The sequence below is a fragment of the Gossypium raimondii genome, chromosome 4, assembly GCF_025698545.1.
Source record: "Gossypium raimondii isolate GPD5lz chromosome 4, ASM2569854v1, whole genome shotgun sequence".
NCBI lineage: Eukaryota > Viridiplantae > Streptophyta > Magnoliopsida > Malvales > Malvaceae > Gossypium > Gossypium raimondii.
In genome coordinates, this window is record NC_068568.1 from 1618333 (window position 1) to 1644902 (window position 26570).

General features: G+C 33.9%; 2 protein-coding genes and 1 long non-coding RNA gene across 3 annotated transcripts; 1 reads left to right on the top strand and 2 right to left on the bottom strand.

The window, feature by feature from the left end:
- Positions 1-972: 972 nt before the first annotated feature.
- LOC105779373 (nifU-like protein 2, chloroplastic) lies at positions 973-3879 on the bottom strand. Its single transcript, XM_012603120.2, has 4 exons — positions 3623-3879; positions 3412-3526; positions 2507-2817; positions 973-1330 (listed from the first exon to the last, which is right to left on the bottom strand). Exons 1-4 carry the CDS (start codon positions 3710-3712, stop codon positions 1142-1144), a joined length of 705 nt encoding a protein of 234 aa, XP_012458574.1. The 5' UTR covers positions 3713-3879; the 3' UTR covers positions 973-1141.
- A 710-nt stretch (positions 3880-4589) lies between these two features.
- Positions 4590-7407, top strand: LOC105779370 (uncharacterized protein At5g49945). The gene is made up of 3 exons (XM_012603117.2): positions 4590-5723; positions 6609-6812; positions 6899-7407. The coding sequence occupies exons 1-3, from the start codon at positions 4740-4742 to the stop codon at positions 7124-7126; spliced, it is 1416 nt and encodes a 471-aa protein (XP_012458571.1). The 5' UTR covers positions 4590-4739; the 3' UTR covers positions 7127-7407.
- A 14731-nt stretch (positions 7408-22138) lies between these two features.
- LOC128040370 (uncharacterized) lies at positions 22139-23193 on the bottom strand. The gene is made up of 2 exons (XR_008194995.1): positions 23000-23193; positions 22139-22675 (listed from the first exon to the last, which is right to left on the bottom strand). It is a non-coding gene; the product is annotated as an uncharacterized LOC128040370 (long non-coding RNA).
- Positions 23194-26570: the final 3377 nt, after the last annotated feature.

Below are 26570 nucleotides of genomic sequence, written 5' to 3' on the forward strand. Positions count from 1 at the left end.
AAACTTTTGACACAATTCTAAAAATTATAAAATACATACTTTTTTTTGGGACCTTTGGTTGTGGGGAGGAGAGAGGAGCATATAAGTGTTTGTAATGCAAAAAAAAAAAAATCAAAGGTGGAAAATAATTAGTACTAACCTTAATACTAAATAAACTTTTAATACGCACACAAAAAATAACTACTAAAATATAACTAATTATACTACTAAAGAAAATACAATGTCATTTCTTCTTGATTTTCCCAAGAAACCTTCAGCTAGGTTGGGGAACAAACCAACCCCTTTTATAATAATGAAAATAATATAATTTTAATATTAATATTTTAAACAATAGATAAAAAACCTTGAATTTTAGCTATTAAAATCTAAATTCATGACCGACGAGTCACATGCCGTTTGACGGCCTGCCACTAATGTGACCCGTCGGTCACAGGTCCAGATTCCAATACCTAATTATTTAATATTTTTTCAGTTTAATAAAAAAATATATGTTAAAATATTTAGATGCCACCTGACATGTTGGCTGCACCATTAAATTTTTTTTATGATTTAACCGTATAAAATATTGTGGTATCTAATCCTAGTCTTGTCGATTGCCCAGGCTCGAGATATAATCGAACTACTCAAGCTCAATTAAATTCATTTAACAATTTTAGCCTCATGTTCAAACTCAACTTACTAATTAGGCTTAAAGTAATTAATATATAAAGCTAATAACATAATTTAATAATTCGATAAGACTCACAAATCATTTGAATCAAATAGTATTAAGTTTAAATTTAGCTTATTCAATAGCTTGAGCTTGATTCGTTAATTATTGAATCAAATTTAAAGGTTTTTTCAAGTCAAACTCGAATAACTCGGACAAGCTTTTTATACTAGGCCTATCTGTGTTCCCTGCTTAGGTTTCCACGTTGTCGAATGTTTTTAACGTTTACTCGTTTTTAAATCGAACGCCATTGTTGAATTGAATTTAGAAAAGAAAAAACAATATACTTAGGACCGGCAATGGCATCCAAAGAGAGAAGAGTATGGAAACTATGAACTATACAGCAGGATTTTCACTATTCATACAAGCCTAACAACAACAAATGCTATATTTGGTAACTATTTTGTTAAATCTTAAAATATTGCATTGGAATCATAAAAGTTGAACGGCGGCAATGGCCGGAATTTTCTCTCGCAATTTTTGCGTTACGGCTACTCTAACAGTCATGACCCCTGCTGCAGGACCTGTGATTCTAACTTTCACGATCGGCTCCTCAATGGCAACTAATTCAAGAGATCCACCCGCTGCACCAACCAGATAGGGCCTAATCTCTTCAAGTACCTACATAGTATAAAAAGTTCATAATAAGTTGACATTTATGCCTAATTTCATTTATGCATATGTAAGAGTACCATAGAAACCCCTAAAATAGGAGTTGGATTCAATTTGCCCTTTATACTAAAAAGTATACACATTAGTCCCTGTACATTAGATCAAAGAGTAAATTGATCCTACTGTCAAAAATTTCATTCATTTCTAGTGTTAAAAACTGATTCTTGTATGTTAACATAAGGTACAAGTGACATGTCATGTGACACTGTTTGATTATTCCATTACCCACATCAGTTTTTAAACGTACAAATGGATGGAAATTTTAAGAGCAAAGACCAATTTGCTCTTTGATCTAATGTACGGGAACTAATTTACCTATTTTTTAATAGAAGAGGACAAAATACAATTTGACTCCTAATACAGGAGCCTACATAGTAGTTTACCGCATCTGCAATGTTTGTGAGAGAGAACAAATTGCCCATAAATAGAAGCCAAAAAAGGCCAATCAACCATCAAAACAATGTGATAACTTTGACCAAGGATTTAAGCCAATCTTAAGAAACAATAAGTCGAGAATAGTAAACAAAGAAGGCGAAGAAGTCACATATGTATTATCATGTCTGCATGATATTTCTGTTCATTCAATTTCCATATCGTTCTTGCATATCTCCCACCACATCAAAGTAAAGGTGCCAACGCATGCGCCGTGCACCTTAGCATTATACAACAAAAAGTGCCTCAAACTTGTTCAAGCAAGGCCCATTTGATCAGGCACACGCCTGGTGTTTCATTTTTTTTGACTGATAAACCTTTATAATAAGGAAGGGATAACATCAAACTCTATACTTTCCGATATTTGAGCATTCAACAACAAACCTTGACCATAAGGAAATCATGCATACTGACAAATAAAAAAAGCAGGTTTTGTAGATAAACTAGACCACAATTTACATATATACATAGAAAGAGAGATATGTACACATGCAAAAACTAACACATTTGAATCTTGCACTTTATTTCACTAAGGTTAGCTCTCTTTTGTGCCTTGCTCGTGAGGCAATACAAGGGTTCTAGCACCTAGAGAGCACGTTGCGCCTATATAATGATTAAATTTGAAATGCTAAAATAATATGCTATGGAGAAAAGGAGAACAGTTACGAGCTAATAAACCAATGAAGTAATTACCTTCTCAATGTTCTCTTCATTCATCTCAAGGCCAGTTTCTTCATCAGTCACTGGTTCTACAGCCACAATTTCAGGTATCTTTTCCATTAGACGTCTCTCAATACCCATCTTCATAGTCATAACCGAACTCGGACATGAGCCACATGCCCCTTGTAGCTTCAACCGCACAACATTACCATCAATCTCGTGTAATGCTACATTTCCCCCATCTGCAATGAGGTACGGTCGAACTTCATCCAAGACGTTCTCAACATTCTCTGCCGTCAGCGGCAACTCCAGGGCTGAATTTGGAGTGGCCACAGCCCTTACAACTTCAATAGATTCAAAACACTTAATAAAGATTTCAACAATCCAGAATTTTAGTGAATCATTTTTCTATTACTAAAGATTTTGAAAAGTAACAAACTACAAAAGGATTAATTCCATCAGATGTCCTCAAACTGAAACTATAACCCAAACTTTAAATTGGTCCTCAAAATTCAAAACGATCTAATCGAATCCTTAGGTTTTCAGTATCATATCAATCAAACCCTTCCATCAACCTTGCTAATAGCTGTTGGTCAAATTGTCTTGGATCCAACCTATTAAAAAAAATAGTCTCTCCAAATTTTAGATATTATTTGTCTTTTTAACATGTCATGTCCAAACTATTCATACAATACAATAGATACAAACCTGTTTACAATTTCATCCACATGTTCTAATGATACTCCAAGCCATAACCGAACTATCATTTAACATCTAAACTGACTGTTAGACTAATATAAGTACCTGGTTAACATGAAAGAATAAGGGACCAATTTAAAATTTAAACGATAGTTTGGTGACGTTTAACACAATTAACCCTACTTCAAAATTAACCTAAAATTGTAACAAAACAAATCTAAAAAGAAAAAGGAACTTACTCAGCCTGCGCGTAAGAGCAGGAGATCGAACCCGAAGACAACGCCATGTGCAGCGCCTCGACGGATTACGCCCTTTCGCGACCGAGACGCGGGCGCCAAATAAACTCGATGATGGCTGGGCAAATTCGAAAATCATCATCAGAACCTTGAAAAACCGAATTAAAATATCCAGAAACATAAAAAAAAAATCAGAGAGAAAAGAAAAACGAACCTTGGAAGGATTAGGACGAGAAGAGAAGCGTTCTAGGGTTTGATAATGGGTGCTGCAACAATATGTTGGGGTAATAACAACGGATTGCATCTCCAAATCAGTTGACTTGGACGAATTAGAGATTAAAAAAACAGTCTTTTCTTTATGAACTTGAATCAAGTTCTTTCCTCTTTTTTTTCTTTGGTAGATTTGAAGGTGGAGCTTGAACGTGTGCGTGTGTTAGGCGAAAGTGTGGCTTTTAATCGAAATTTGTGAGGTGGGGATATTTCATATTTGTTTTATAGTTTAATTTTCCTTTTTTTTATATATATTTATTTAAAAAATGATTTCAAATATATAAAAACAAAAAGTTGAGACAAAAATTAATAGTTTAAGAGGTTGAATCGGTTGATTTTATTTTAAAAAGTTATGAACTTTTAATTAATTAATTTATTATTATTGATTTAATAGTTGAATTGATCAAATCAATTAAATCAGATATTGATGTTTAATTGTTTTAACTATTGGTTTAGTTATTAGAGTATTGTATCTAATACTTTGAGATTATAGTATATTATTATCTGAAATTTTATATAAAATTTCTAATTTACAAGTGATAAGGTGGCATAATCTCATATTATTATAGGTACGGGTTACTTAAGTCTGAGATTCGAGTTTCTCATGTTGAGTCATTATGGGTTCTAATTATTTTAAATTTTAATCTTATCAAATTTAGAATCATTTTGAGTTACTTATTTATGTTCATTCGAGTTTAAATTCATTTTAATTTCGGATTCAAATCAATTTGTGTTCGTATCCATTTGATTTTGGATTGAAAAAAGTTTAAATTATTAACTTTTGAGCAAATTACATAAAATTCAAATCACGATTGTATAATTTTTTATCATAAATCTAAAATATATTTTTCTAGTCATGTAATAATCCTAGAATTTAGTGGTAAAGAAATAAAAGAGGCTTTCTGTACAGTTGAAATATAGGTACCTCTCAAGTCTCAACCTTTTCCCAAGCTTTCATCAAATGGATTTTAGTTAAATCTCTCTGGATTTAAATCAACAAGTTCCATAATTGAGAACAGAAATCAAGTTCTAACGAAGAAGGAACATCCCCGAATTCCAAAATGAAGAGACCTAAATCCATTTCTTCCTTCAACTTGCTTCTTCTCCTATCTGTATTAATAACCCATCTCTGTTTCTCTCTTGTTTTCGCCGATTCCCACTTCGAAGGATTCGATTCTGAAGACGACGACACTGTTGAAGAAGAACCCTTTGATCCCCACTCTGTTAAATCACCTCCTTTAACTCAGTCCGAGTCACAGCCTTCTCTTGATCCTGATCTGAACACTGTTCCTACTTCGGATCCTTCGTCTCAATCGGATCTTCAAAAGCCATCGACCACCACATTTGAGTATTGGGATGAGGATGAATTTGAAGGTTTACCCATCGAGCAACCACAACCGGAGCCTTCGAAAACGACTGAAAACGCTTCTCCAAATGACCCAGATCCTAAAACAGCTTTACGACCTGGGAATGTTTCGGGTTCTAAAAAGTCCTTTACGGTGGAGATTATTTGTGGGGTTTTCTTGATTGCTTTTATGATCAATTATTTCATCGGTAAACGTGAAAACGAAAACATTGCGTTGGCATGGGCAGCGAAATTCGCTACCAAAGGTTCAATCTTTGAGAAAAATTTCAGTCTTTTGGGTATCGGGGAAGGTGAGGACTCGCCGTTGTTGTTAAAAGAAGGGCAAAACGTGTTCAAATTCTACGCCAGTGGACGAAGGTATTGTCAGGGATTGTTGGCGACGATGGAGTTGAAAAGCAGGCATGATTTGATATCGAGATTGTTTAACTTAGTGGTTCCTTGTAAAGACGAGATTACTTTTGAGGTTTCTATGAATGAAGAAGCCATGGATCAAGTGGTTTTTGCATTAGCAAAGAAGAAAGCTGCTAAAGGGATGCAAAAAGAAGTTAGAGATCTACAGAGATTTGCTGGGTTGGTGGCTAATCCTAGTGGAAGGAAATGGGTGGTGGATGAACTATCTGTTATCTCTGAATCTAAGGAAGTTGCTGGGGATTTGATTACAGAGACCGTGCTCGAACAGGTCGGTTTTCGAGTTATTGATTTATGTTATGAACTGGATATTGATTTGATTTAATGGAATGCTTTATTTGTTTTCAATGTGTTTAGAATTGTTGTAGGTGCTAGCGTGTGCATTATATCGTTGAATATCTAGATTTCAATTTTGTTGTTCTTAGGATCATGAATCCATTATGTTTACATTTGAATTTATGATTGTTGTTGTCTTTCCGGTAGTGGATTGGGTTTAGGCGGATGGATGTACTGGGATTCGAGGTTCCTGTAAGTTAGCTAGGCATGTCGGAGCGGTGTGGGCAAAATAAGGAAGCGAGACAACTTAGGCAAATAGTGAAGCTGAGAGTGTAAAAAGTAGGAAAGAAGGTCATATCTGGGTGTTTATACTTGGTTTATTGGTTGCTTGGACATTGGTCGTACATTTGGCCTATTGACATGCTCGTCTGTCTGTTGAGCAGCGTGTTGGTGTTGCAACATTGGTCGCTTAGTATCCTTTTTGACTAACCAGCTGATTCTAGGTAGTTACTTGTTGTCCCAAGTTGCTGGCTCTTTGGTCAACAACTGCACGAGCTAAGTGCTTGGAGTTTTATGAGCTTGAGTTTTGTTTGGTTTCTGACCTTCTTTGGCATTGGGTTGCTTTGCTTATATGCCAGTATAAGATTATGTTTTCTTAGGATTCATTCATCCATTATGTTCACATTCAAGTTTTCTGAAGATGATACTATGACAACGGTATCTTGTTCATTTTGTGGTTTTCTTGTATGGCTTCCCTTGTTCATACTATATTCTTATATGGGATCCATTGCATTTAACCTTTTTATTGTTCCAAAATTGCCTGGTAGCTCTGTGAATTGCTTTAACATGGGTGAAATCGATTGTGATTCATATATTGTAGGTTTTTGGTGACAAATCTTTTGAGAAATATGGAAAAGATTTCATTTGGATGCATTTTTCGGATCAACATCCCGACAAGCACAAGAAAATGCTTTTGTTTAAGTTTTCCCTTCCTGATGCCAACCACATGGCTGACATGACTCGCTTGGTGGCTCTTGTACCATACTACATCGATTTAATCGGGCGTTACAAGCTCAGCTCTCAGGTGTTTCATCTTGAAATTACTTTATGCATCGAATACTCGATGCATCCATTTGGTAACATTCTTACTTCTTTTTTTGCCTATCGCAGGCTCGATCCAAAACCGAAGCTGCAAGAGTGAAGGCAGCACAAGAGGCATACAAAGAACTTCAAAATGCTAGGCTAGAAGCTTTGCAGAAAAAGAAAGCCGAGAGGAAAAAGATGTTAGAGGAGGCTGAAGCAAAGCTCAGTGCGGAAGCAGTTCGCAAGAAAGAAGCAAAAGAGCGTGCACGGCAGATGAAGAAGGCAATGCCAAAAATGAAGATGACTCGTGCTTAGATGTTTTTGGATCATTAATACACACTCTCGACGCCATTAACCGTAGTAGTTCAGGGTTGTTCTTAGCATCTGCAGGTAAATTGGTATCTTTCCTGAGAATTTATACTAGTTTTCAGTTACCTTTAAACAATGCTTTTTGTCGGTTTTGAGTGTACCACAGGACAATGCATTGCTCGAGAAACTTGATAATTTTTTCTTCAATTGATAGACATTTCAGAGAATTGTTTAGAAAAACCCCTAAGTAATAAATATGATTATGTTCTGATTATTTCCTTAAAGAACAGAGCCAGCAACCATATTGAATGTACTTGCCTAGTTTATGTTTTTAATGCTTTAATTTATTACAATAATCTTAGTACCCTTTGGATGCGCGGTAACTATGGTGTGGTGAAATCTTTTACCTCATAGTTACACTAACTAATTTCACTATCACCGTAATTTTTAACTATACCGAAAGTAAACGTACCGTCAATTCTCCTCTTGTTATGACTTTTTTCTGTAAATCTTGGCATAGTAAAGAAAATGCATTATGATGAACAGTTCAATATTTCAATGTGCATATGTATATATATTATATTTGCCAATTCGATTTTCTTTTAACTTTATTTTTACAAATTAAAAATTGTAGTGAATTGAAATGAATTTTGTTAAATTTATAATTAATTTTAATTTTTATGATGTAAAAATAAATATCTTTTATTTAAATACTGAAAATAACTTCAAAATATTATCTAACAAATTTAATTTTCTAAAAACACTATATAAGTGAAATTGATTATTTTATTTATTTGAAAAAAATTCTTTCTAGAAATATTATGAATAAAATTTACAATTTTATCAAATAATATCCAAAAGCAATAAAAGAGAGCAGGTTTTATCAAAACTAAAACCCAAAATTAATATGAAAAATTCAAAACAAAATTAAACATATTTATGATGAAGTGTTTGTAAAAATCTAAAAATCTAATCAAACAGAACTCTGTTTTATTAGTCGAAAATGGAATTAGATTAATAAAATAAAAACTAGAGTACAACTGGATTCAAAGTATTAGGGGGAGTACCATAAACATTAAGTAAATTTGGAAATTTTAAAACATCCAAGAAAGAAGGGAGTTGAAAATTACTCCTTAATTGAGCTTACTCATCCACACAATTATTTCGTGAAACATTTATTTTTTTCACGAAAGACATGCTTCAAAGAATTATCAGTCATGGAACATCCTACCCTCTTCAATAAGATTAAAATTATTATCATTGGACAAAAGCTGAATAATAGTAACAAAGTTAAGATCTTTGGCAAGCTGATTGTTCAGCCTAAACGTTAGTGGCATTAGGAATGTGCTGGAACAGTCCAATGATCACGTATGGTGGCTCCCACTCTTGCCTTGGATTTCCCAAGGGATACCCATCGACATTAAATATTAAATTTAGTTGAAAAGGAGAGAGAGATACTTAGCTTATCTCCATAGATAGTGGAAAAGTTCCAACTTTAAGAAACACGACAACTTTAAAAAACAACTATTAGAAGCATGTTCAAATTAAAATGTGTAAGGTCCATCAAAAGTTCGAACAACCCATCCGGCCAAGACCCTCACTTATCTATCCTACCATGGCTTTCGAGTGAGCAAATAATGGTGTTTCCTCATCTATACTCCCTCCATATTGGGCGGTGCCAAAGTCAAGTCCAAGCTGAGCCTTTGATCAGTAATAATGTTGCAACAACATGCTTCTCCACTATTGATTTCTTTTTCTCCTTTGGCCATATAGGGCGAAAGGAGTGGTGGTTCACCCATGTCGGTATCTTTGGTATCGCCCAAGCACTTCATTTCATCAGTCGTATTAGTACCAAATATCCTGACGGGTGGTTTGGCAATAACATGATCAACGAAGGTGTCATTTGCAACATTAGGAAGCTCCATGATAGGGATAACTCCCTCCTGTTTGATCGGTGCATCAGACGCCTTATGTAGTTGAAGATCCCCGTATTGGTTACTGTCAGCTAGCTTCTCCACTTCAACCCTATAGAGGCAAGAACCATCTTCATATTGCACTTTGAACATGGTGATTCTATCACCAACATTGAAGCTATTACAAATAACAAAGTTTCTCCATCCACCGGAGAAAACAGGTTTCTTGTACCCTTGTTTGCGAACAGTGCAAACAATTGGCCAGATCCTTGTGCCATACATAAGTTGAATTCGGACTGCATGGCTTCCATTGAAACCTGGCAAAGAAGGCAGGATCTTTACCGGAATAGCCAACCTCTTCTTGATGTCGGTTTCAGTGAGTAACTTTGAGAACATCTTTGTCGCTTCCATGGTTGCTGGTTGTGGGTAATGATTGCCTGCAAAGAGGATGATCCAATTGTATGTGCAATGGAAAATATACTTTGATGTCAGCTGATATATAAACGCATGTTCTTCTCTAGGTGCGGCTTTTAGCTTTTGGAGCTTCCTCCGGAGTGATTAAGAATAAAATTTGGACGAGGGCGGTTTGGACATGTTTTACTAGGGGAATAAAATTGAGAACAAGTCTACTCGTCTTGTATAGCAACCATCAATCTTCACGTCAAAGCATTCCTATTAGATGCAACACATAGTTGTCAATGGGGACAATTTTGTTTTAGATTTTGAATCATTTATTATGATTCAAGTTTGCACAATGCTAAAAATAAAAATTAAACCATTAGTAATTAAATTATAGATAAATTTTCGTTTTAGTCACTTAATTAAAATAAAATATAATTTGGTCACTGAATTATTCAAATGTTTTCATTTAAGTTAGTGACGGTAAAAATCAATACCAATCAAAAGCCCTCTTTTCCCTTCTGTTTTACGGTTCAACTTTTTTCCATGAAACAACTTTGGACGTCAAAGATCTTCAAACCAAAATTCAAAACTTTTTTCTCCAATCTCCGACACTGACTGTTAGATTGACTTGGATCTAAGGTATGTTCTTCTACTCGTTGATGGATATTGATCCACTGTACTGATAATCGAATAGTCGTTTTGAGCTCATTGGTGGAACTAAGGTATTGAGCAATTTAATACATAATCGAATAGTCGTTTGGATATTGATCTAAGGTATGTTCTTCCCTTGACAAAACACAAAAATATTTAGGTGAAAATATATCTTTGGTTGTTTTCAATTTTCATATTGAGCAATTTAATCCCTATCAATTTCAAGGTAAACAATTAAGGATAATTAATTGTAACGTTAATATTTTTCGTTAATTGTGCATAACTTTAATTAATATAATAATAAATTTAACCCGATATATTTTATATAAATGTTAATAAAATATATAAATATTGTAAAGTAATTTTATTAAATGAAGATGGAACTCAAAGATTATAAGAAGCTATATTATTATGCCCAATAAAAATGATGTACAATTGCCATCATTGTGGGCCTTAATTTACGGTTGTGAATGTGAATTTTGTGAAAAATATGACAAATTTGTAAATTATAATTAATTTATGATTATCATATTGGTGAAATATTTAAACACTAATGGGTTGACTTTATCTACAGCTTAGCCGACCTAATTGTTGGAAGTTTTGGGGGCAAAATTTATACATTTACATTCAAACACTCGTCACTTTCTCACACAAGTCCCCCGGGACTCTCTATCAATTTTTTGAAAATAATTGAATCGATTTGTCAAATAGATTAAATTAAAAATTATGAATAATCAATTTAAAATAATACTTTTAATTATTATTGTATTGACGGTTAAATCAGTTCAATCATTTTTTTTTATCTCGTATTAATTTATGAAAAAATCGATTTAATCTCTCGCTCTTCAAATCAATGACTATATAATTTTTGATTCAACTGACCAGTCCGATTCTGAAAACAATATCGTTATTCAGTGACGGAACTTAATAATATATAAAATTATACTTTGACCCTCTAAAATAATAAAAATTAATTTAATAAACTATTAAGATCGTAAAAATATACAATTTAAAACGTTGAGGTTTCCATCTCTAATTTGGTCATTGGTGAACGGCTAGATGGCTAGTCGCGAGTTGCATGTGTGTTGACGAGCTCCATCGCGCGATTAAGGCGCGCATATAATTTTAATTAAATAAAGGTTGCCTTCGTTTTGGGAGTGGTCCCAATATCCTGACCTGCCACATTACATTCTCCTTTAGTAAAGAATGGCTGTATGTAGGTTGAATATAATTCCATAAATTTCTATAAAAATTTTCCACTATTATTATCTAAATTTGAATTTGAATTAAATGCTATTAAACATTTGAATTCGTAAAATAAATTGATTTCAAATTTTCAACTATTTTTGAATACTGAAATTGCAAAATCTGAATTTAAAAATTCTTTTTATTCATATATAAAAGTAAAATTATAAGATGAATTTAAACATTTGAATTTGAATCTGCATTTGTCTATTTGCAAAATTGAAATTGCAAAAGGTAGTTTAAAACAATAAAAATGAATAGTAGAAATTATATATGGATATGTCAAGATGTTTTCTTTATTTAAATTTCACTAATACAAGATAATATAAGTACAAGACAAGGTGTAATTTGTAAGCACAAGTACAAATATATGTCCAACAAATTTTAATGGTATAATATTGAATTTATCAATACAATGCATAGACGGAAAATGAGAGAAACCCTACGCAAAGCATACGTACATAGTGGTAGAAAGACCCACATATCCAAATAAAACTTTTTAAAATTTACATTGAATCAAGTTGCGGTTTATTAGTCAGATATGCACTAAGGGCCAGGCTATGACAATTGATGATTGTGATTCCAAATGCATTAAACCCAAGAAAACAACAATTTTGGGGGTCTCAATTCATTATCCCACCGACTTGTATCATAAAAAAAGCATCCCATAATCCTTCTCGTCACATTCGACAATGAAATGTTGATCCAATCCACTTGGAGCTTAATTACATTTTTATCCCTATTAATATCAACCAATAAGTTGTTTATTCTCATGGTAATAAAGGGAAACAAATATCTTTGGAAAAGTGTTCGTCGACCAAAATATCCATGTCTAAAGGGTTTACTAAATGAATTCCTTCTAGAAAAAGTACGCCCTTTTGAGATTTAAGTCATTATTATTTTTAAATACATTGATTAAAGACCATATATGTGGTTAAGATTCAATGATGACGTATATGTGTTATATTTTTTTTAATAATAGAATGGAGCTTACCCATACACAACACGACACCTTATAAATGAAACATGTGTTATGTCCTATTATTGCAGAAAGCTCACCATGGCAGTTCAAGCCACAATGATGTTCTCTAAAAAACTTACATATACCGACATCAACAAGAGGTTGGCGATCCCGACAAAGATCTGGCCTTCATTGCCTGGTTTCAATCGAAGCCATGCAGTCAAGATTCAGTTAATGTATGGGACAAAGATCTGGCCAATTGACTGCACTGTCCGTAAACAAGGGTACACGAAACCTGTTTTCTCCCGTGGATGGAGAAAATTTGTTGTTCATAACAAACTCAAAATTGGTGATAGAGTCACTATATACAAAGTGCAACATCAAGATGGTTCTTCACACTATAGGGTTGAAGTGGAGAAGCCAGCTGCCGGCAACCATGAAGTCGATGAAACCACCGTCACACGGCACCGGCGAGAGCAACTGCCTAATGCACCGATGATCAGCATGCTTGCCAGTGTTCCAATTAACACATTGGTTGATGATCATGTTATTATTACCAAACCACCTGTCTGCAGGATATTTGGTACTAATATAAGTGGTGAAGCATGTTGCAAGATAAGTACTGGTCAAAGGCTTAGCCTGGATTTGGTTCTTAGTCAACCCACTATTTGCTAATTCAAAAGCTAGCTTGGCGAGCTTGGAGTTGGCCAGGATGGGGTTGTTTTGCCTATGGTGTTTTTTTTTTTTCTTTTTTGAGTTTGTTTTACCTATGATGATGCAGATAGTGTTTTTGTTTTGTCGGCATCTTTCATGTTTGTTTTACTACACATATTCTGGTTGTTTTGGTTTGTTTTTCCATATGATGATGCTGATAATAGTTTTTTCTCATCGGCATTTTTCATATTTGTTTTATTATCTATATTCGAGTTGCTTTGGTTTGTTTTTTTAGGATGCCATTGATAATGTTTTTCTTTTATCGGCATCTTTCATGTCAGTTTTATTGTTCATGTTCAAATGGTTTTAGTTTGTTTTAGCTATGATGTTGAGTAAATTTCTTTTATCGACATCTTTCATGTTTGGTTTATTATCAATAGTTGGATTGTTTTGGTTTGTTTTATCTACGATGTTGACATTTTTTTTGGCTTCTCAAATATTTATTAGAATTAGTAATTAATCATTCGTAGATCCAGTAAAGGTCATACCGGGATTGTTATAAAATATTATGATAATAATTATATTAGAAGTTTCCTTTTTACTTAAATACGAAAAAAGTATTGTTAAAATAATTAAAAAGTTTACCAAAAAAATAATTAAGTTCTTAATTCAAAACTTTAATCTAAATTTTGCAACCAATTCAACCTTTAATTTTTATAATATATATTTATAAATAATTTATGTATTTGCAATTTTATTTTTAAATTATTTCTAATAATTTGTAAAAACTTTTTAATAAAAATTTATACTTAAATGCTCTACATCAAATTATAGTCTATCTCTCGTATCAGTTCTCCTCAATTAAAATCATTACTCATCGCTTATCACTAAGCATTAAACTCATTGTTACTCAAATTCCTCACTCAACAATCACCCTCCTATATATATAAGTCCGTTCGCCATCACTCTTCATAAAATATTTAGCTAAGCCTTTGATGATCAGTAATAATCTTGCAGCATGCTTCTCCAACAGCATCACTATAGGCGGTTGCATTTGCATCACCCTCAACGATATAAGGTGAAAGGAGTGGTGGTTTACCCTCCCTATTCGTAATGCCTAAGCACTTCATTTCAATGGCTTCATCACTTATATTAGTACCAAATATCCTGACGGGTGGTTTGACAATAACATGATCATCATCAACCAAGATGCAGTTCCACTTGCACCATTGGCAAGACAATAGTCCAGAATATCACACCAGATGGCTACGACAACAAAGCCATCACAGTCACAATGCCCTAACAAACTAGCAAACACTCCCAAGAGATGAGTTTAATGTACTAACTAGGGCTAATGAAAGTATTAGACATGGACTTTTTTTAATCTTATCATCCCACATTCATTTGAAGAACGTGTGATATTTTTTATGCTGAAATGCATTTGAAGAAAGTTTTATGATATTCAATCAAGGCATTTGAAGAAGGTTATATGATATTTTTTATGGTGACAACGTGGGACAAATCACCGGCCCATGAGATCATCCTCGTATTGTCTTATTTGTGACGGCACCGCGCGTAATGATGAACCACAGTTTACAATCTGATTTGTTTATACTGTTAACTTAAAACCTTTTTATTTTATTTTTTTACACAATACTTAAAATTATCTATAGTCCCTCTTCTATCCATAAATAGAAGGATAATACATTTTAACACTTTCAAACTTACATCCTCTTATATTGACAATAATACCCATACCAATTGAGAATTTCTTTTAAAATTAGCTTGTTTGGTTTAGCTTATTAGTAATATATCAGCGGGCATTTTTTAAAACCAAATCCAACTTTATTGTCACTAAATGGCTTTTACCATCATATGCTAGCGTATGAATAATTAGCGGCGTTGTTTGGATAAATCAAAATCTAATTCAGTGAGATAAATTCACTATATTTGAACTCAATATAACGAGTGGTCTTAGTTCTATTACTCTTAATATAAAATTCTCATTATTGTACTCAAAGCCTAGATCTGTCTCTACTATTTCAATTGCACTTTAACAATAATGTTCCTCTACAAACTGATAAATGCTATCGTGTTGAAACTAGGTGTAAGCTATCAATTAAGCACACTAACCTAATCTTCCTTCTTTTTGCCTTACACGATGTAAACAATTAAGGCGATGGTTGATTGGTCCACTAATCACTAAGTGAATAAATATAATTTGATTATACTGTTTGTTATTCCTAACTAAGAATTTTCTCTCGATCTCATCTTAAGCTAGAAATTACCACCTAATGTCTCCTCTCGGTCTCACTACTTGGCCCAATCGTATCAAAATTCTACATGATAAACTCTTATCTCAGTCTTATTTATCTAGATATTTCACTAGAGGCATCAATTCTAGTATATTAAACATTTTGATACAATGAAGGTCTTAGGCATGTGTCTTTTTACATTTATTGGATTCAAATCTAAAAGTTTCCAGAAAACAACCCTTCCTCTATGACCAAACTATCAACCTAGTCATAATGTTACTTTTTAAGGTAAACTAGTCTAAAATACTTAAAAATTCATAAAAGAATTCCTAAAATTTAAAAGTCAATAAATACATTATTGGGTTCATACATCACTTGCCTTAAATGATTTAAAAGCTTATACAAACTCAAAACTCATCATTATTGACGCAAGCACATGTAGAATATACAATTTTCATTAAAATAGTCATAATTTTAACTCCAAAAGTCGAAATAAGATTATTCAAAATGCATTTCAAGATAAGAGATAACTCTTTTAATAAAAACATCTCAATTTAAAAATATTTGAATCCAGTAAAAAATGTATTGTAAATCTACTGATCTTCTAGACTTACAAAAAATGACAGCTTTACTAAACTTATTTGAATAAGTTTCGACTCATATGTACATACATTACTCATCAAAATTTTGACGAAAAACAAAACTAAAACTACTTGTCTTTTGTTGAAAAACTAATCAAGAATTTATTGATGAATGAAAACTAACAGTACATTCAGTGAGTAAAACTGCCAGTCTATCTTTAATCAAAAACTCATTAGTTTTTATAGATTATCTGCTAACTAACTAACAGACTAACTTATGCATACTAAGCTTAACTACCCAGCTAATTGTTTGCTTTCTTCTCAACACCCCCTCAAGTTAAGGGTTGGTACAAATCTTTAACCCCTAATTTGGACACCAAATATTCATGCTGCTTGATTCCAAGAGTTTTAGTCATCAAATCTACAAGCTGTTTAGTCGTCCCAATATGGTGCATTTAAATCAAGCATTCTCTAATTTTATCTCGTACAAAATGACAATCAATTTCTATATGTTTAGTGCGTTCATGAAAAACAGGGTTTGCTGCAATCTGTAGTGCTGCTCGGCTATCTGAAAAAAGTATAGACTTGTCAAGCTGACTAAGAAAGACCTCTTTTAACAAGCCATCCAACCAAATAACCTCTGCTACTACTGCTGCCATGCTTCTATATTCAGCCTTTGCTGACGATCGAGAAACAGCAGTTTATTTTTTTTATTTCCATGAAATGAGAGAATCTCCAAGTTTAACACAAAAACTAGTGACGGATCGTTTGGACATGGGACATGAAGCCCAATTAGAATCACAAAAGGCAATAAGTTGTGGTTTACTAGATGCAGCCAACAGGATACCCTGACTAGGATTTTTTTTATGTATCGAACCACACGAAAAATAGCCTCCAAATAAGATTTTTTGGGTTTGTGCATGAACTGGCTTAAGTGTTGAACTGCAAACATTATGTCTGGTCGTGTATTGGTCAAGTATAGTAACCTTCCCAAAAGTCATTGATATAATGCAACATCAGTTATCAATTCATCCCCATCAGCTCTTATTTGTACAGATTCATCATACTCAATCGAAGTGAGTTTCTGATTTTATTCAAGAGGCGTACTCGTTGGTTTTGCTTCTTCTAACCCCACATCAACTATCAAATTCAACGCATACATCCATTGATTCAACACAATCCCTTCACTTGATCTCATAACCTCTATTCCAAGAAAATACTTCAATGCACCTAAGTCTTTCATCTTGAAGTTTTGGTGTAGGACCTTTTTTAGCTCATTTATCATACCAATGACACTCCCTGTGATTAGCAGATCATCAACATAGATAAGTAGGATGACTATGTTTCCCCATCGTCTTTTGAAAAACAAAGAATAGTCCTATTTGCTTTGTGTGTAACCTTATTGCAGCAATGCCTCAGTAAGTTTTAAATTCCATTGTCAAGAAGCTTGTTTCAAACCGTACAATGATTTGAGCAGAAGACACACCTTGTGCTCCCCCTGTGTGCGAAAACCATCCAGAATGTCCATTTGGAAAAGGGGCCATTCATACATGGCAGCCAAACTAACAACAGTTCGAACAGTGACATGCTTAAGCACAGGGGAAAAAGTCTCCTGAAAATCAATACCAGCCTGCTATTGTATCCTTTCCCTACCACTCGAGCTTTAAACCGTTCAACGGAGCCATCAGAGTTATACTTGATCTTACAAACCCATTTTCACCTACTAGGAACCACACTAGTAGGTAAAGAAACAACCTCCCACGTACCATTAGCTTCCAAAGAAAAAAATTTCTTGTTGCATAGCATTGACCCATCTTGGATCTGAGATGGCCTCAGCATATGTTTGGGGTTCAGTTAAAGAAGAAATAGTAGCTGCAAATAGCTGAGTGTGAACAGTTAAATGCAATGAGGAATAAACATGAGAAATAGGATATGAACCTGCAGCAAGGGAAGTGAAAGATTGGTTGGAACAAACATAATCTCTCATCCAGGTAGGTGGCTTGACAGGCCATGTGGTGCGTCGTAAGGGGGAAGAGAAATTGGTTCAGTAGCAGTTGGTAATGTTTGAGAAGAAGAAGGTGCTGGCAAAATAAGTGATGGGGAATGGATAGGAATAAAAGACAAAGGCTCTAGATGAAGAAAAGTAGAGCTATCAGCTGTAGGGAAAATAAAAAATGTTTTGTAAGAAAGGCAAAATGAAACACGGTCTCATGAAATAAAACATCGCGATTAACAAAAAAAAATTTGGTTTTAAGCTTCAATAACAAGTAACCTTTCTGAATAGAAGGATATCCCATAAACATAGAAGGAATAGCCTTAGGAGAAAATTTATCATGATAATTAGGTGTGGTAGTATAACAAAGACATCCAAACACTTTTAAACTGGAAAGATCTGGAGGTTTACGATATAAAAGTTCAAAAGGACTCTTCTAATGTAAAAGAGAAGTAGGTATTCGATTTATCAAAAACATGCAGTTAACATACACTCACCCCAAAATTTACTAGGCATATGAGACTGAAATTTAAGTGACCTAGCAACGTTAAGCAAATGTCTATATTTTCATTTAGCAACTCTATTTTACTAAAGAGTATGAACACACAAGCTTTGATGTACAATGCCTAACAAAGTAAAAAATTCGTTGCACTCAATCTTAAAAAATCCATACCCATTATCACTACGAACAACTTTGATGCTAGTGGAAAATTGATTCTTAACCTAGGCAAAAAATTGTTTGAGATATACAAGAGCATCACTTTTATATCATAACATATGCACCTATGTCATCCTAGAGTAATCATCAACAATGGTTAAAAAAATACCTATGGCCACTATGAGTAGAAACTCGATAGGGCCCTCACAAATCTATATGAAAAAGGGAAAAACCAATATCAACACGAGACGTACTTATGGGAAATGAAAGTCTAGTTTGTTTAGCAAGAGGACACACAGGACATTGTTGTATGCTATCACTATTCAAAACTGTGCAGGGAAGATTAAGCAACTTATTCAATCTTGAAATAGAAGTATGGCCAAGTCTAGTGTGCCAAAAAAAGATGGTTCAACGAATGTAACAGATGCAACAGACAGAGTCAAAGCCACACTAGTTTGTCGAGACGGTTCAAGGATATAAAAACCACCTTGCTCCCTACCAATCTCCCTCATCTTTCCACTTGAGAGATCTTGTATAAGGCAAAAATGAGGGAAAACAAAACAACACAATTGAGATCATTAGTAAGTTTAGAAATAGAAAAAATGTTATAATGGAAATTTGGAACATAGAGAACTTTGGTAAGCTGAAGACCAAGTTGAATAGTATAGGTGCCAACATGAGTAATTGAAATAGAAGAGCCATTTGGGAGTCGAACACAGGGTGAATGCAATACACATGCAATAGGAGATTCTAAGAATTGGAAATTAGAAAGCATGTGGTCAGTAGCTCCAGTATCCATAATCCAATTTTGACCAACATCAACCATACCTGTTAGGCTTGTAGTAGGTTCAATTGTAGGCTCCTTGTTCAACAAACTCAAGATTTGTTGATACTGTACCTAAGTAAATACAGGTGTTTGTGGACTAGACATACCAACATCACCAGTCATTTCATTGCCACTTGCAGGATCATTAACAGAAACATTGTTCACTACAGATCTAGAAACATTGTTTGCCTTCTTATTAGTGAACTTAAAATCTGCAGGGTAACCAATTATCCTATAATAATTTTCCCTTTTATGCCCTTTAATCTTGCAATGATCACAGGTTCTAGTAAAACATTTCTTTTGTACCATGTGTGTTGAGTGAAAAGAGACCGGATCAGACCCAACAGTACTGGAGCTATGTTACCTCTATGACTCCTCTTGCACAAGCATAGAGTATACGTGATTGACAGATGGTAATGGGTTCATTAACAAAATTTGACTACTCACTGCATTATATGTTTCATTTAATCCCATTAGAAACTGGAATAGACGCTGCTGTAAAATATGCTCAACATTCTGTCGTGATTGAACACATCTACATGAAGGAAAAGGCATAAGAGCATCGTATTCATCCCAGAACAGTTGCAACTTAGTAAAATACACAGAGATGGAAGCAGTAGCTTGAAGATGCGGGGTGATTTCACGATGCAAAAAAATAGATTCTAGAACCATCAACTTCGTGGAACCGTTCACCAAGATCGTTCCACATCGCTACTGAGCTGGATGCAAAAATGATCCTCACCGAGAGCTCCCTGCTAACTGTATTCAAAATCCAAGATAAGATAATGGCATTACACCACTCTCATTGATAGCCCATCTCATCTGGTAACGAATCCTTAGAACAAGTACCATCTACAAACCCCAATTTGTTTTTGGCCAACAACGCGATTTTTATGGTCTGGCTCCAAACATTATAATTCTCAACTCCAAGCAACTGGTGAGACACCAACAGGGTACCTGAAGTATCAGAAGGATGCAGGTAAAGGGGATGATTAAAATCAATAATCGATTCAGAACGAGTCACCATGATTCAAAACCTCCGATGGTGAAAATAGAAAACGACGAGCAAGAACAAGAAGAAACACCACATATGAAGAGTGCCCTAGATTAACAACCGTATTTGGGCCAGTAGAAACCAACAAAAATGGGCTTTGTCAACCAACTTGTAGAACCCAAAACAAACCAAGACCAACTAGCAATATGGAGTAAACTGGAATGACCAGAAGCAGTACCGAATAACCATGAATGACTGAAAAGACGACAATCATGAACAATCGGAAAAACAATGATCACCGGAGCTTTGATACCATGTTGAAAAATTGATCAAGAATTTATTGATGAATGAAAACTAACAGTACATTAAGTGAGTAAAACTACCAGTCTATCTTTACTCATAAACTCATTAGTTTTTATAGATTATCTATTAACTAACTAACAGACTAACTTATGCATACTAAGTCTAACTACCCAGCTAACTGTTTGCTTTCTTCTCAACATCTTTACACCCCACTTGTTTGCATCTTGTCTATTGCATCATATCTATGTTTCTATATATAAGTATATTTATATATATTCCTTAAAAAAAAGTATATTTATATATATTTAACCACTAGTGTATATATGTCATTCGAATGGAAGTATATATGTCATATTATGTACTTTTAAAAATTTTATCATAGGTATAATTACAAATTTAAAACATAAAAGAGTTTTTAAAAATAGCATTTAATAAATAATAAATCGTATCATTTAAAATTAATTAATAATATATGAAAAAATTCAGCATGTGTTATATTTTTTTAATAATAGAATGGAGCTTACCCATACACAACATGACACCTTATAAATGAAACATGTGTTCTGTCCTATCATTGCAGAAAGCTCACCATGGCAGTTCAAGCCACAATCATGTTCTCTAAAAAACTTACATAAACCGACATCAACAAGAGGTTGGCGATCCCGAAAAAGATCTTGCCTTCATTGCCTCGTTTCAATCGAAGCCATGCAGTCAAGATTCAGCTAATGTATGGGACAAAGATCTGGTCAATTGACTGTACTGTCCGTAAACAAGGGGACACGAAACCTGTTTTCTCCCGTGGATGGAGAAAATTTGTTGTTCATAACGAACTCAAAATTGGTGATAGAGTCACCATATACAGAGTGCAACATCAAGATGGTTCTTCACACTATAGGGTTGAAGTGGAGAAGCCAGCTGCCGGCAACCATGAAGCCGATGAAACCACCGTCACAGGGCACCGGCGAGAGCAACTGCCTAATGCACCGATGATCAACATGCTTGCCAATGTTGCAGTTACCACATTGGTTGATGATCATGTTATTGCCAAACCCCTTGCCAAGTTTTTTGGTACTAATAACTGATGAAGCATGTTGCAAGATAATTGCTGATCAAAGGCATAGCCTGGGTTTGGTTCTAAGACAATCCACTATTTGCTAAGTCAAAAGCTAGCATGGTTGGTTGAACTTTTGATAACCCTTGGACGTTTTTGGACGTGCTTCTTAAAGTTGTTTGTCTGTTTTCTTTGTGGCTGTGGTGTTCCTTTTTTGGGTTTGTTTTACCTATGATGCTCCTCATAGTGTTTTACCCACTATTAGGAACTGTTGAGTATATATCCAGATGGGTTAATTTATGTATTTATATGATATGATTATTTATAGATGTGATATATTAGGTAGGTTACCATGTACGTTGCCATGTCCTCTATTCTAAGGTTACCACGTGTTTATACAATGTGGGTTCTCCTATATGGTGCGAGCCCAGACACGAAGTGCGAACCGTTTTATACAATGCGAGTTCGCCTATATGATGGTGTGAACTCACATCATGCTTATAGAAAACACTGTAATAAAGAGTATGGATCAGGATCCAATCGAGTAATAGATAGATAATAATGAGTATCATAACAGGAACACATAAAATGTTAACCTATACATTATTAATAAAAAATATGGTATGAGCTAAAACACATTTCCCCGTTCAACAGTATGAGCTGAAACATATATATTTACAAACATTTCCATCAACATCATCAGACGTCAAAAAAAGGGATTTAGTGACATGTTTTAAACACCACCAAAGGTAAGCAACATAATCATGCTAGATAAAAAATATTAGTATTAAAAAGAAATGGTGGAGCAAACAAGGGAGACATTTATACCCAAAGGCTCGAAACGTTGAATTGGAGTACGTTGTTGGACTTGGATTTCACGACCAAGCTTCGGGACATCTTTTTCTTCTGGTCTGAGTATTCTTAGAACTTTTCTACCTTACCTTCTTTGCGCATATCTTGTTTGAGCGCAGACCACCTAAAGGGTATACGACCACCGCTTCAGATTCTCCAACACTAATGGTTCATTGTCGTTTAGGTCTAAAAAATTTTGGATTTACCCTTGGAAAACTGTAATAACATGACAAATAAGATTTTTCAAAAAAAAATCTATTAGAACTATCTCAAATTTCTGGGTACCGAAAGGATTGCATACTTAGCAAAAATTAATTAGGTGATGAGACACATATAATTTGAACCATCTATGTATGCCTAGCAAGCAGATAAGCAACTAAAACTTGATTAGCTATGTATTTCTCCATGAAAACACCAATATTCTAAAATCAATTGAGGAGTATGTATATAGCAAAATATACTTACAGCTAGCAGAAGGAAAAAGAAATTGTGAAGAAATATTATATATAGCAGACACATGATAAACATAGCTACATATACCTGCCGAGGAACTGGTATTGGAGTTGGATCCGATTATGTATGTATGGATGTAGGAGATGAAGAAGGTACAGCATAGAAACAAAGTCAACGAAACGGAAGGCTTTGGCGTGAGAAAAATAAAATAAAAACCAAGCTTTTCTAATTTCATACCCTTCTTATCAAATCATTATAAGGAGAATAAATCAAAAGCAACAATCCCAGCCCAATATATAAATATATATATGTATACATATGCCCCTAGCTTGAGCGTCTTATTTATATATGACTTGAAGAGTCATAAAACACGAGAGGGTGAAAAAGACGGTACGACAGCATCCTAGATAAAACAAATCAAAGAAACACGAACTGCAAAAGCAGACAGATACATGTTCAAAACGTTTGAGGACCATCAAAAGTTTGAACAATCGGTCACAGACAAGGTCAAGCACACAACTTGAACGGATTTTTTTGTTGCAAACCATCAATTAGGGGTCCTACAATGGATTGGGTTGTCGCAGAACCAAGTCCAAGCTAACTTCACTTTGATGATGAGTAATAATGTTACAACATGCTTCTCCACAATCATCACTAGTGCCACTGCCATAGGTCATTGCCATTGCAATTGCACCACCCTCGTCGATACCAAAGAAGTTGATCTCTTCTTTGGCCATAAACCACTTCATTTCAGTCACTTCATCACTTAGATTAGTACCAAATATCTTGACGGATGGTTTGTTGATAACATGATCATCATCAACTAAAGTGTCAGTTGCACCATTGGAAAGCTCCATAATACGGATAACTCCCTTCTGTTTGATCGGTGCATCATCAGGAGTCTTAGCTAGATGTTCTACCTCGTTTCCAGAGTTGGGTAGAGCGTTTGCATCGGCATCATGATTGAAAGAGAGAGCAGGAGAAGGAAGAGCCCCGTATTGGTTGCTGGCAGCTGACTTCTCCAGTTCAACCAGATAGTGGGAAGAGCCATCTTCATATTGCACTTTGCACATGGTGATCTTGTCACCAACATTGACGTTGTTAGAAACAACGAAATTTCTCCATAATCCACCGGAGAACACAGGCTTCTTATACCCTTTTCTGCGGATAGTGCAGAGAATTGGCCAAGTGCTTGTGCCGCACAAAAGGTGAATTATGACTGCATGGCTTCCATTGAAAGGTGGCAATGATGGCAGGCTTTTTGCCGGGATCGCCAATCTCTTCTTGATGTCAGTATCCGTGAGTAACTTTGAGAACATCTTTGTGGTTTTAGAGACCATGGTGACAAAAGAAGGTTTGAAAGATTTAGGCATACTAAAATGGGATGATCCAATTGTGTTAGGGAATTATATTAGAAACCAAGTGATATATATAGACAAATCAAAAGAGGTCCATGTTTCATGTATAACGTGTTGTATCCTATGTAACATTTATTAAGAGAGAATCATAAAACTGCATTTACAAAGTAAGACAATATTGTGCAGCTCGACAATAGTCCAGAACAACTAAAACAATTAAGCCATCACATCACAATGCCCCACGAAACCACCAGAATACTAAACCAGCAAACTTCCAAGAATTGAGATGAGTTTAGTATGGGTGCTGAATGCACCAAAAATAATATTTCTATGTCTAAATGCTATGTAAATAGTAATATAAAGAATAGGATCGATCTCATAAGAATTGGAATAATTAAAATTAACGTTCTAATTAACCAAGTTTGCGATGGGCAATTATTGTGCCCACAATGATAATTTGTGCAAAAATTTTGACTAAAATAAAAATGATAAAAATAAAAAATATAAAATAAGATTGAATAAATTGATATGATCAGAGTCTAATTTTAGGCTTAATTTTGTATCTAAATGTAATATATATTATAATTAGTAACAAATAAAACCTAAAATTAAGAGAAGGATGACTGTGCGCCCTTCTTCTATTTAACACCTAAATATAATAACAATAATAATAACCTAAATTAGTAAAAAATAAAATAAAGAGATAAGCTTATAAATACAAACAAAATTAAAAGAAATAATAGTAAAAATAATTCTAAAATTTTTGTTATTAGATAATAATTATATCTACACAAAAATTAATTAATTAAATGCGTAAAATTCATTTCCAAAAATAATTAAAATAAATAATAAAAATATGTGGATTAAGCGCATTATTAGTTTAACGTACTAAGTACTAACTAGGGTTAATAGGGGATAAGACATGAGTTAATTATTTGAGTTAATGCATTATTTGGAGTTTGAACTTCACAATTATTCTCACATTGAGGCTTGAATCTTTTTTTAATTCAAGTTATAGTCCTCGAGCTTGGTAATTGCTCTCACGCTAGGGTTTGAACTAGACAATTGTTCTCCCATTAAAACTTAAAAACTGTTTTTTTAGAACAATTACTAAATTTAGGAATTAAGCTGTAATATTAAAACAATTGCGAAATTAGATCCCAAATATTAACCCTAATTTTTTTTTATCTTAGCATGTAGGCCCTACAATGAAAGAAAGTATCGTCTTTTCTTTTGACTGAAGTGGTGAATATTGATATACAAATAAGTTGGGAGTTTGGAATTTGGAGGTGTAAACTCACCAAACTTTTTGCCGGCCACTTCTTCTTTCTTCTTCACAAATTGTGTATTTTTTTTTTTGTCCTTTTGGGAATTAATATATTGTTAACCAAAACCATCCGATGTGATAGCATAATTAACCAGTTTCTACAAGTTATCAAACATATGGACATACGTGAGCCCTCTATGTGCCTTCTCTCGCTACTCTATGCCCCCAACCAATGCATCTACTTCGACGGGCATTAACTTATGGTAAATACTGTAACTAGATGAGTTTGGTGGAGCGTCCAACAATGGCTTGCATAGTTTTCCAACTTTTAGTTCCTAAATTCGGCAATTACATCCACTTTGATACTTGAATTTGGTAAATATGTTTATTTTGATTTCTGAATTATAAACATAAAAGTTGAATTATGTGGTACTCTGACATTGTATTTTGTCATAATCTAAAAATAAAATATAAGTTTAAGGACCAAAACGAATCTAGTTATCAAATTTAAATACTAAAGTAGACCAAAAAATAAAAATAAAAAAAGCAAAGTAAATCTAATTGCCCAGTTTAGAGATTAAAAATTATATTAGCCCTTTCAAATGTGGCTGGTTGGCCAGTAGGCTACTCATGAGTTTTATGTGTCTATTAATAGGGATTAATATAATTTTTTGACTCTTGAATTTAGTAATTAGGTTCACTTTGGTATATTTATTTTTTTTATCTACTTTGGTATCTTAACTTGACAACTAGTTTCGTTTTGGTGCCTGAACTTGAAAAATATAAAAGTTTGATGAAATGGTACTTCAAGATTGTGCCACATCTTCAAATGAAATTTTTAAAAAATTATATAAATTTTCAGGTGAGGATGTAGTACAATCTTATAGTGTCATATACAATATTATAATAAATGAACCAGTGGTCAAAACAATTAGACCATTGATTCTTGATTCAATCGGTTTAACTACGAGACCAACAATAACTAAATAATTAATTAATTAAAAATTCATAAAAAAGTTAAAAAATATTAACC